Source organism: Petromyzon marinus (assembly GCF_048934315.1).
Source record: "Petromyzon marinus isolate PM22_M1 ecotype Great Lakes invasive population chromosome 68 unlocalized genomic scaffold, UKy_Petmar_22M1.pri1.0 chr68_unloc.1, whole genome shotgun sequence".
NCBI classification, from domain to species: Eukaryota; Metazoa; Chordata; class Hyperoartia; order Petromyzontiformes; family Petromyzontidae; genus Petromyzon; species Petromyzon marinus.
In genome coordinates, this window is record NW_027422597.1 from 4,656,133 (window position 1) to 4,668,364 (window position 12,232).

The window sequence follows — 12,232 nt, forward strand, 5'->3', positions numbered from 1 at the left end:
GTACAAGAGTTATACACCAAAACAACAACAACAGTCCCAGACAACTCCAAGACAACAGCAACAACAGTCCCTCACCAAGACAACAACAACAATCTAGATCTTTCCCGGATATGTACAACAACAGTCCCAGAACACACCAAAATAATCATGTCCCTCAATTGAATTTTACATCGACATTAAAATATTGCTACACGGTAGCAAATGTGGCTGGTGTATCTGGCACTACTAACTTTCTGCTTCAGAATATTTTTTTAATGGAAGGATTACGATGTTTGGCACGGAAACAAGGTTCCATAATGTTAGAAGGACCTTGTTTGATAATACACCACTCATTGATTCACTCCACCTCATCATCATGAAAAAGAAAGAGAGGTTCAAGTTTGAAAAACATATCAATGTATGATAGATTAAATATTCATAATTTCTGGAAATATGCCAAACTATATTTACATAAACTATTCTGACGTGAGTGATGCGAAGCGATCTATAATTTAGGCTGTAGCTGGATCACGTGGCCTGTGCAACAGTAGTATAAATGACAGTGTTCTGGTGATAGAAAATCATGCTCTGGGAAGAGAACCTTAAGGTGAGTATGTGGGTTACTCCTGACTGGTCTCGTTCTTAAAAATTCAGGTGGTGTGTGTGTTGGACAGGTGACTCCCAGGTAAGTCCTTCTGAGCTGGCACCCCTTGAGAACCTGCCTGTTTGGTGTGATGTTGGCAAAACAAGATGCTATCGGATTTCTGTGTTTATTTTCACTACAAATCCGTTCTGTAAGGTACTGTCACAAATCAGTGAAAAAAAAAAACGTATAACAGCATCAGCAGCAAGCAACTCCTAAAAATATAAAGATGTGAATTCAATTGACAATCATACAACGTTGGTTTAAATGTTCAAGAAAAAAACTTTACATACAAATGCATTGATGACGTTTGTCTGTGTAAAAGTGACGTCGATTGTGCAATACTCGTGCCTCCCCTCTACCTTTGCTCTCTTCCTGTCTCTCTCTCTCTCTCTTTGATATCCACACTGCATCACATGAAGAAGAAGAAGAAGAAAAACACGACTCTTGATGTCCTGGGTCAATCGTCCACCCTTTATTTATCCAATGCATGTTTTTTTGTAAGAGTCCAGAACATGGCCATCACAGAGGGCGATACCAATTACGAACGTGTGTCGAACCCGGTGCAATAAATCCTTAAATGGGGACCCCTTGGGCTCGCTGACCTACGACAGAGGCAACGATCAGGAGCAGCAGATTAACTGGGAAGGGGAAGAAGAAGGACAAGGGGGAGGAAGGGGAATAATTTATCCAAACTTGACAGGAAACAAAGTAACATAAGCGTGATGTCTGGGCTTATCCTTCTTATTTTCCCCAAAGAGCAATGGTGACTATTGCAATGTTTCAGTGTCTGGAGTTCATCCCCTTGCCCCGCTCCCTACTTTTCTGGTTATTCACGCAGGGTCAATAAAATGGGGACCACATTGCCTCTTACTCTTATTATATCCCTGGTAGATCCTGGTTAAGGAGCTGATTCCCGCCAAGGCACGGATAGTTCTGTGCCAGAGTCCCCAAGAGGGGGTTCTTGTTTCCAATTTGCTAGTATTGTCTTTCTTGCTACAATATAGCCGGTTTTCAGTAAGGCATATTAGCGTACCGATAGCCCTTTTGTTTTCAAGCCCCGCAAAGTTTAGTCCACTGAGGGGCTCAGCTCTGTGCCAAGTTCCGATTAGAATAATCCGTTAAATTCTCGTAAAATTCTAAAATATCTGGGCACGTCCAGAAGGCATTCAGTTACATCTGTACCGTGCATTGTGGTATTTAGGGCAATTAGGAGAGGAATGTGTGAATTTGAACTAAATTATGTTTAGAGGAAGGGACCTGCGGCCTGCTGTCTGAGCCCAACATATTTGAGTCCATTTCTGGTGAGGAATGTCCTGTCCCAGCAGCCTTTCCCCCTCAGCTTTCTAGTTTTGGCTCTAACCCGGTCTCAATCTCCTGCACAAACTTTTCATTTCCTTTTTCCACCAGACCATCCAAGATTGGGTGAGTGATGTGGTAAAAGTTTTTGTTTGTAGCTTTGGATGGTGTCCCTGATATTTTGGTAACCCTAATTGGAAGGTCCCCCACCCTTTCCAAGCCTATCTCTCTCCAGCCAGGCCAGTTAGCCCTTGTGCATCCTATTGTTAGTGATTGGTTGCCCCACAGAGGCGATTGTCTACATATGAAGGAGTGGAATGAGATTCACCTGTGGTTGCATTTCCACAATGTGTTTAAGGAGTGGAATGAGATTCACCTGTGGTTGCATTTCCCCAATGTGTTAGAAACCGTGAATAATGGTTTCAGGACCCGCGATCTATATTTGATAGGAGCTTAGGTAACCGCAGCAAACAACCAGCAGCTCACCGAGCCTTCTCCCAGTTTTTCCATGTCCTTTACTTTTTCTTGTTGATCTATTGAATAAAGTTCTGAAAGCGATTGTTTTGTTCTATTTTAGGAAATCTGCAAAGGGTCAGGCCCCGATATCTCCTAAGTAACGTAAGGGAATAAAAATCTATTTGCGCTATTTTGTGATTCCATATGGATGAGGCTATGCTTGAATCAAACATCTTAAAGAAAGCTTTTGAATACAGGAGGGGCTATTCGTAGATGTACTGTATAGGTAACCGTGTACAGTACTGTTCACTGCAGGAAGTTAAAATCGTGAGCGGCTGAACCTCACTGTCTATCCACTAGAATCTAGGAACACCACGTGGCCTGGGATACCACGATGGGCAACTTGGGCAATAAGATGGGGACAAGATGGCGCATTGTGTACTTTCATGGCAGCATAATCGCGAGCAGTAAATTTACCATGCATACAGGAATCTCTAGATCAACTGCGAATGGTCGAGCCACAGGGGCACAATCGGCGAACAGTACCTCAATAAATTTGGCCCAAAACAGTAAAACCTCGAGGGAAGGATTTGCTGAACTGTGTTGTGTCAACTTTTATTTCAGAGAAGCTGTATTTCTCTTGCAGACAAGGCTCTCTTAACCTCAAACAGTTATTCTTGTAAATTATCTAACCTTGTCACTGTCTGCTCTTCTTTCATTGTCTTTAGCTGTAAGTTAGCCATTACGAGTTAATAATCTGATCCAATGTGTGTTTTTTTAGAATTTCCCAACATGATGATGTACTGCTTTTTCACCGTTTTTTCGCAATAGTGATATTTGTTATTGAATTGTCGATAACATCTGAGTCGACATGCAAATTTAGAAGTGCATAACTATTACAGAGGTGTCAATAAAATGTGGTTTTGAAAGTCAAACTGTGAATATCACGATGTTTTAAATTCCTTTCATAATTTAAACAAATCTGTATCTTGTAATGTGCAGGAAGAAAGGAGAAAATGCCTTATGCATTGGCCTTACACACCTGTGGAGGACAAGGAGGAACAGCCTTCAGTTTTGATGGGAGGAGAAATGGAGCAACGCTGGAAAAAATCTGGGTATGGGTTGGAGGGTGGCAGATCAAGTGCGTGAAGGCCTGGCTGAGGGACGGAAGGACTGCACAGTACGGCAGTCCCTCGGGATCTCACAAAGAGTTTGTGTTCCAGCCCGGGGAGCTGTTTTCGTCCCTCTCACTGTGGGGGAATGGGGCTGGCTCACGCCTGGGCGCCTTCAAGTTCAGGACAACCAAAGGCAGGGAATTCTTCGTGAAGATGACAGACTGGGGCCTAAAGACCGAGTACCCAGTCGACATCCGCTCTGGAATCTGCCTTGGAATTATGGGCAAAGGCGGTTCAGACATCGACAGCATGGGCTTCCTCTTCATCAATTCGGTTAAAAGTTCAGAATTGATCAACGTGACATACCCTACACTGCACAGGGAGCTTCCAAAAGTCCAGATGGAAGAGATCAAATCACTCAGTTACAAGAATACTGGTTCTGTCCCCCAAACCTATAAAATTGAAACCTCCAAGACCGTGACCAAAACCTCCTCCTGGTCGATCACAAACAGTCTGGAGGCAACCGTGAGTCTCACCGTCTCAGCCGGCGTTCCGGATGTCGTGGATGTTGAAGCTGGCTTTAGTTTTACCGTTAGCACCGAGAGTACGCACGCCGTGGAGAATTCAGAATCGAAAACCGAGCTCCTCTCATTCAACGTCACGGTTCCTCCACGCAAGACCACTGCGATCGACATCAATATCGGTCGCGCGGAAATCGACCTCCCGTACAAGGGTACGGTGCGCATCTCCTTATTGAACGGTGCCACCTACGACATCCCAATGGAGGGTGTCTACAAGGGCCTCGCCTACACCAAGGCGACTGTAGTAACAAAGGAAAAGTGAAACGGCACCGGAAAAGCACGCACGTGCTGCGCTTTACTAACTGCATGCTGCATTCAACGCTGCCTATCTTTATTTAATAGTTTATTGAACCCTGTGGTATAAAATATGATGCAATACATATGCCATTTGGGAGATTTCAGTTGGTGCAATTAAGGAACCTTTGAATCGGTGAAAAAATAATTAACACGGAGATGCAGTTATTTCAACGAATTTTTCTCGCACATACCGTACATAATTGAGTCTGTTCGCTCAGAAATCACAATGGAATGATCATAATCTGTCTTTATCCCGGAGGAATCCGACGATAAATTAATCTCTTTTTTACAGATGTCCAGTAGGGGCGAGTCAGCAAGTTACAACAACAAACAATACAAAACACGATAGGAGTAAAAAGTAGATCAATGGTAAGCCAGTAGCTTAAACTTATATAAAGAAATACGAATAAATAAAGTATATAAGTACAAATAGCATAAGTACATTCCTGCCGATTTTTCAACACTAAATGCAAACTTGGGCAAGGCAACAAAACGACGACAAAAACAGTTCCAGATCAAACCAACACAGGAGAGGGTATCTTCATAATATTTGATTTTACAATCTAACTATCATTTCACAGATAAGAAATCATTTTGAACGTTACTTTTGCCATTTACTTACGTGAGAATGAGCCCGAACTAGCAAAAGCAAATGGAAAAACAACTTCCTGCAGTGGTTTGGGCAATGTAACAAGACAATACACACTGGCATAGGCAACGCTGATCGGTAGAGTGCAAATCTGGAGGGGTTCAAAACATCAAAGTACAAGTTGGATGACCGACATAAATGACTGGAAGGAGGTAAAAGAGGTGAAGCTTTATGGGCTTCAGAAATGAGAAGCTGAAGAGTGAAAACTCACACGAAGCACACAGCTAAGGACATTCTCCACGGCAAAATCATACAACCATATATCTTGACAATACAGTTTCTGCATGCTGCCACGAACAGAATAATCGATGGACTTGACCAACATTTCTACTAAAATTATAGAGAGAAGACATCCACGTGTGAATGATACCAAACAAAACGATGACGGAAAGATAAAGATTCCTCAAACAATCAACCAATCTTCATTTGTGTTGGGACACCTATTTTCAAAAACGCTCATATTTGTTTTCCATTTCACACTACTATGAATATACAAATAATGATAACTGGCCTCGAATTACCAACAATTTCTCCAAAGGTGACACCAGAAAATTAAAGAACTTCTCTTGCAGTGCTATCATTTCCATCAGCACCACCATCTGGATTAATGTATTTAGATTACAATTGCATGCTCTTTAATTATAGGGAATTGCATGCAACTACTCAGTTGCATGTTCTGCAATGCTTTGGGCTTGTGATGCAAAATAAAATATCTTAAAAAAAATCATTGGATTGTGTTTGCATTCAGTATCATCATTATCACATCCACAACCCCTTTGAGCCAGCATCACTGAAAACCTTTGTTCAAATCCAGGCATTCGCCTGTAATGAAACTGCACAGTCAAGTGTGGTGAGTTGATGGTCTCAACCCGGTCACGAATGACTGCACGAAGATAACCCCTTCCATCACAGTTATCAAAACGTAAGCTAGTATGTGTGCAGATAACGCGTAGCAGAAGTGAGATCTTGGTTTTTAGATATAACTTCAATCGCGCATGATAAACCTATATTCTCGATTCTCGCAAGAGAGATATGGCCACATCGCTCAGAGGTCTGAGTGCTGACATAATTTCGAATCCAGAACCTTAGCAGTGCCAGCTCATCAATCAAAAATCCAAATGTGTGTGTTAGTCCATGTGTGTGTTAGTCCATATGTGTGTGTAAGTTCATATGTGTGTATGTAAGTCAATGTGTTTGTGTTTGAGTCGAGTTGTGTGTGTGTTTGAGTCCATATGTGTACGTTTAGGTCCATACGTGTGTTTAAGTCCATGTGTGTGTCTGTCTTTTTCGAACGGACAACATCCGATGTGTGTGTGTGTACGTCGAAGTGTTTGTGTGTGTCAGTCCAAGTGTGCGTGTCAGTCCATTTGTGTGCGTATCAGTCACTCTATGTGTGTGTTAGTCCATGTTTGTGTGCTAGTCGATGTGTGTGCATGGCACCATCTGAGTGTGTAAGTTAACGTGCGTTTGTGTGTCTATGTTTGTCAGTCGATGTGTGTGTGTGTACGTCGCTGTGTATGTGTGTTGTCAGTCCATATGTGTGTTGTAGTCCACATGTGTGTGTAAATCCATACATGTGTGTGTGTCTGTAGCTCCATGTGTGCGTGTGAGTCTATGTGTCTGTTTTATTGACCTGGTCAAGGCCTATGATACTATCAGTAGGCCAGGCCTTTGGTGTTCTTCATGATTTCGGAGTCCCTCCCCCTTTGCTCACGATACTTAAGGACCGTTATGATATTGAGCGGCCCCGCGTCAAACTACAGGCCGTCAGTCACAGCCATTCCCTCTACACCTTGGGGTGTGACAGGGATGTCCTCTGGCTCCCACATTATTTAACATATCTTTTGACCACGTAGTTGGTGAAGCCTTCAATGGCTGTACCGGAGGAATTACCATGTGATACAGATACAATGGGAGGCTGATCGATGCCCGGGTGCAGTCAAGGGATGGCTCCCTATTTCTCAACCATGTTATGTATGCCGATGCTCTGGTGATTGCTACTCACTCAGAGGAGGAGTTGGAGTCGCTGCTGCTGAACCTGGAGCGTGCCACTAAGAGGTTGGGCCTTACCATCAGCCCTACCAAAACTAAGCACCTGCCTGGGTATTTTGTACCATCGGACAATCCACCGCCACAACTCACAATTGGTGATGCGGCAGTTGTGCAGAGATTGCAGAGATTCCCATACCTGCCCAGTGTACTCATGACCAGCTCCGGTTAAACAGCAGAGGTCCCACTCCAAATCAGTCGAGCGCCATTATATTTTCATCGGATGCGTTATGCTGTGTGGAAGGTACCTGGTCTCTCGCTCCGCATGAAGCTCCAGGTCTTCTCGGCCACGGTAATTCCATCCCTTCTCTACGCTTGCGACACGTGCACCCCCTTAATGGAACATCTTCGCCGGTTCGAAACATTTAGGCTGACCTGCTCACGATCCATCCTGGGTTTAACCGTGTGTGTGTGCATCTAAGTCGATGTTTTCTATGTGTGTGGGTCGATGTCCGTGTGTAAGTCCATGTGTTTGTCTGCCTTTGTCGCCCGGGCAACGCCGGGTACTTACCACAAGTAGTTATATGAACACGTAAAAAAATAATTGAACATTTTACGTATAAAAATATAAATACAGTAAAACCTTGAATTGCGAGAAACTTGGTCTTGGTCTGCGAGTGTTTTGCAAGACGAGCAAAATATTTAAATAAATATTAATTTGATAAACGAACGAGGTCTTGCAATACGAGTAGTACGTATACGCTTTGTCTAACGAGCGTCACATGATCACAACTGATATACGAGTGCCTTGATATACGAGTGCTTTGGATTACAAACACGTTTCCGGAACAGATTATGCTCGCAATCCAAGGTTTTACTGTATACGTGTGCATACATTTAAAAATTAACGTGTCGTTGTGCGATGACCAGCGGTGTGGTAGTGGTAGACACGCCGTGGTGCTGGTGCGATAACAGCGGTGTTGTAGTGGTAGCAGCGAGACGGTGCCACGTGACGCACCGTGGTGCTGGTTGCGATGACAGAGGTGTGGTAGTGGTAGTAGCTAGGCGGTGCCACGTGATGCACCGTGGTGCTGGTGCGAGTGAGAGAGCGGGGCGAGCGGTAGGGGAAATCGACTCGTAGACCTCCGAGGGATAGGTTAGCGTCCACTGACCGTACCATCACAGGTAAATAAAATTCGCAAGTGGGGGGAAAAACAACTGTGTTGCGTGGTCTTTTGGGAGCGTGAAGTGGAGGGCAGTGTGCGCTGGGTGTCTACGTGTATGCGCGGCTGTGCACCTCGAGACGAAGCGGGTGGTGTTTACGTGCCCGCACGATTGCCCACCATAGTGCTTAGCGATCGCGTACCTGGGTGGCGGTGCCGCGGTCACGCACCCGCACACGGGTCTGGTCGCGAGATAGCGAGTTAGAGCGCCGAGCGTGCGCGTATTCGCGCGACTGTTTGAGCGGGACCTTTAACTCAGAGCCAAGCGAGCGTCCCCAATCAGCGGCGCGCGCACGGCAGAAACCCCGCCCGTCCCCCGGCTCCAACCCCGTGTGCGATTGGTCTGTTTACGGGCAGAGGGTAGGGGCGTGTTTGTTATTGTCGGCACACGTTGAGCGCGGGTGGGAGGGAGACACGCGCCGCGCCTGTTTGTTTACGGGCGGGACGGAGATTTACTGGTGAGCGCGCTTACAGCCCCACCCCGCCTTTGCACAGTGTAACGCATCGCAAGCGCGGAGCGTACGAGCCGCTAATTAAACTATGCAAACGCGGTCTACATCCCAGGCAGAGGTACAGGGGGGCGAGACGTTAGGGGTCGTTAGTCTAGACCTGACGGAGCAGCCGGGGGGTAGCGGTGTGAGTGGAACAGGGGAGTCGGTGAGCAGCGGCCCCGACAATTCAGTGATGGCGGGGGACGGTAGCCCCCACACTACACAGAGACACACAGAAGTGTATATATAGTGTACAGTACTACACAGAGACACACAGAAGTGTATATATAGTGTACAGTACTACACAAACAGAAGTGTATATAGTGTACAGTACTACACAGAGACACACAGAAGTCTATATATAGTGTACAGTACTACACAGAGACACACAGAAGTATATATAGTGTGCAGTACTACACAGAGACACACAGAATCGTGCACAGTGGTATACAGACAGGACACAGAGGGCTTCACACAAGCGGTGAGTAAGAGAGAGAGAGGTCGTAGGGCCCCGTGTGTGCTGTGTCTGAACCGGTCCCGGGCCTCCCCTAGGTCGACTCAGCCTCAAATTAGTACCTGGCGCAGCGTGTAAACATCGCCAGCACCGGGGAGACAAAGGCGGCCGGGCGTGGGGCTGTCCACACACAGCCCTCACCGTGTACCGTTCCGGTCTTAATAGGCGCTCGCTAACAGCACTTGCCCCTTCCGCCCGTGGAGGCTACGCGGGGGATCTTTGCCTTAATAGGCGCTCGCTAACAGCACTTGCCCCTGCCGCCTGTGGAGGCTACGTGGGGGATCTTTGTCTGCGGTGTGCAGCTGAGCGCTGCCGTTTAGTGGCCACTCCTCTCACATCCACACACGCAATGCCACTCGCTTTGTTCCTTGTGTAGTGCCGTGAATTCACTCGGACGACAACCGTCTCTTTTTCCGCCGTCACTTTTATTCCATCGTTCCGTACACACGGTAATTCTCTTCGCGCTCCGCCAACTCGGACACTCCGATTTACTTCAGCATCGTCAATGCATCCCCTTCCACACACAGTGTTTCTTCGCCTATCTCTTCACACACAGTGTCGTCCCTTCCACACACAGTGGTTCGTCTTCTATCTCCTCAAACACAGTGTTGCCGCTATCTCTTCACACGCAGTGACTTCCCTTCCACACACAGTGGTTCGTCTTCTATCTCCTCACACACACACAATATCACCGTTATCTCTTCACACGCAGTGACTTCCCTTCCACACACTGTGATTCTTCTTCTATCTATTCACACACAGCATCCTGTCTGTCTATTCACACACAGTGACTTTATCTCCGCTAACGCTAACTATCCCTATCGCTATTTACTGTCTTTGGGGTTCGGCTCTCTATCTATTCTTCCCTAACATTGCCAGCTGTCCTCTTCGCATCTCTCCACCTCTCGCCAACAACTGCCCAGTAACAACTCTCTCTCCGTTCAAATCACCTCGCGTTTGATCCCCTTTCGCATTAGCCTTAATTAATTGCCACGTGGCTCGCTGGCCGTTTTCCGCCAGCTCGTACCTGTCCCCTCCATCAGACATCGAGACGCCACCACTTAATGCTAACAGCCTCTCGACCAATCACAGCCCCCGTGCCACGACTCCCTTAATTACTTTGGGTTGTTTACGCCACCCGTGACTCGACCACCTGTTCGACCTCATGTGACCCGTTCTAATTGTCTGTCTGTATGTACTGTATGTGGCCAATTCCTATGCGTATTGTTTACTCCACTACATCACCCCCCCCCCCCCCCCGTGATGAAAGAACCTAGCCGTCCCCGGCTACGACATACTCGAATTGGAGTAGTGGAGTGAAGCGGACGGAACGATGACAACATATATACATAACGCATTTGCAATACACAACCATTTTGTACAATCACACAATGACACGCACACAACACCTTTATACAGAATTCCCAACCCCCAAAGTCAATGTATTGTATTCCTCCTGGAATGGGTTCCCGCTGCCGGTCAATCTCCGCTGCACGGGATACCCTGCGGTAAGGGAGGGCCTCGCTCATCTTGCCAATGAACCCTGCGCCCATCCCTGTCCCAGCGACACTCAGCTGGCGGGGCTGTCCGTCGTTCACGGTCGGGGCGGCCATTGGTCCGGATCTGTGGCCGTTCAATCGGCGTCCGGTCGGTAACCCTGCCCAAAAAGAGCGATCCTGCAGGCACACGGGGGGCAGATCTCTGGGACACGCGCACTTGTGACCTCCCCACAGGTTCGTCGGACACATCCAATACAGGCCGCTCTCGGATGGGGGATGACGCATCATACAGTAACACAAATTTCTTCAGGCGCGACGGGTGAACAATCCATGTCCGACGACCGAATTTTATTCGCACACTCTGATCCCGTAAAACCTCCACAATATCAACGGGCCCCTGCCAGGGGCGGTGAAATTTCGGGGACGTTCCCACCGGCACCATGGGGCAGTGCAACCAGGCTTTGTCTCCAACACTCCACGGCTCTCATGGCCTCTGCCTGCTGAACAATCTTTCGTTAGCGGCTTGTCGTCTTGCCGTATTTTGCAATGCAGCCTCTGGGGCTTCCCGTAGTCGATCCAAAGCCACCTGCATCGGAGCAGGCACCGTCGTAGATTTCTCCCGTTTTCGAATCCCCAATTTTACAATAGCCGGCTCTTCCAGTTCCCGTCCATTCATCAGAAAAAATGGCGAGTACCCCATTGAGGTATGCGGGGCCAATCTATACGCGGCCAGCGTCGCTGCAACATGCAGATCCCAATCATCTTGAGTGGTGTTTACTTGGTGACAAAGCATGGACGTCAGCATGCTATGCAGCCGCTCGATCATCCAGTCAGTCTGCGGGTGGTACGGGGACGTCCGGATCTTTTTGGTCCCCAGTGAGTCACACACGTCCTTAATCAATTTCGATGAAAAATTTCTGCCTTGGTCATTAAGCAATTGTTACGGGGCCCCCTTATCTAATACGTATCCTTTCAAGAAAGCCTCAGCGATCGACGTCGCTGACTGGTCTACTAGTGGCCATGCCATCGGCCAATGAGTTAAGTATTCCACCCCGACGAGCAAATATCTGTGCCCTCGGGGGGTGACGGGGAATGGACCCAAAATATCTAGTGCCGCAATTTCGTTCACTCTCGAAACTTGAATCGATTGCAAAGTGACACGATATGGCCGTGCCGGCGCTTTCCTCCGTGTACGTTCCTGGCATGTTTTTACATGCCGTTTCACATGGTTAAACATTCCCGCCCAGTAAAATTCACTTCCCACCATCAACGCGGTCTTCTTCTCCCCCAGATGCATCAATTTATCATGTATCTCGTTAATCAGTTTCCCCCGCAACACCTTCGGGACAACAATACAACATTTTTGTGCTTCCACATCCTAGCGAACATGCAACCCCTTGAACGAGAGGCACGCAGCCTCATCCTGGTCAGCGAGGAATCTTCCACCTGCAGTTGCTTCCACTGCTTCAATGACAACCCCAACAGTCCAATTTCTGC

General features: G+C 47.1%; 1 protein-coding gene across 1 annotated transcript; it reads left to right on the forward strand.

Annotated features, from left to right (window-relative positions):
* The first annotated feature begins 548 nt into the window (after positions 1 to 548).
* Positions 549 to 4,828, forward strand: LOC142908026 (aerolysin-like protein). Its single transcript, XM_076058161.1, has 2 exons — positions 549 to 586; positions 3,380 to 4,828. Exon 2 carries the CDS (start codon positions 3,394 to 3,396, stop codon positions 4,333 to 4,335), a length of 942 nt encoding a protein of 313 aa, XP_075914276.1. The 5' UTR covers positions 549 to 586; positions 3,380 to 3,393; the 3' UTR covers positions 4,336 to 4,828.
* Positions 4,829 to 12,232: the final 7,404 nt, after the last annotated feature.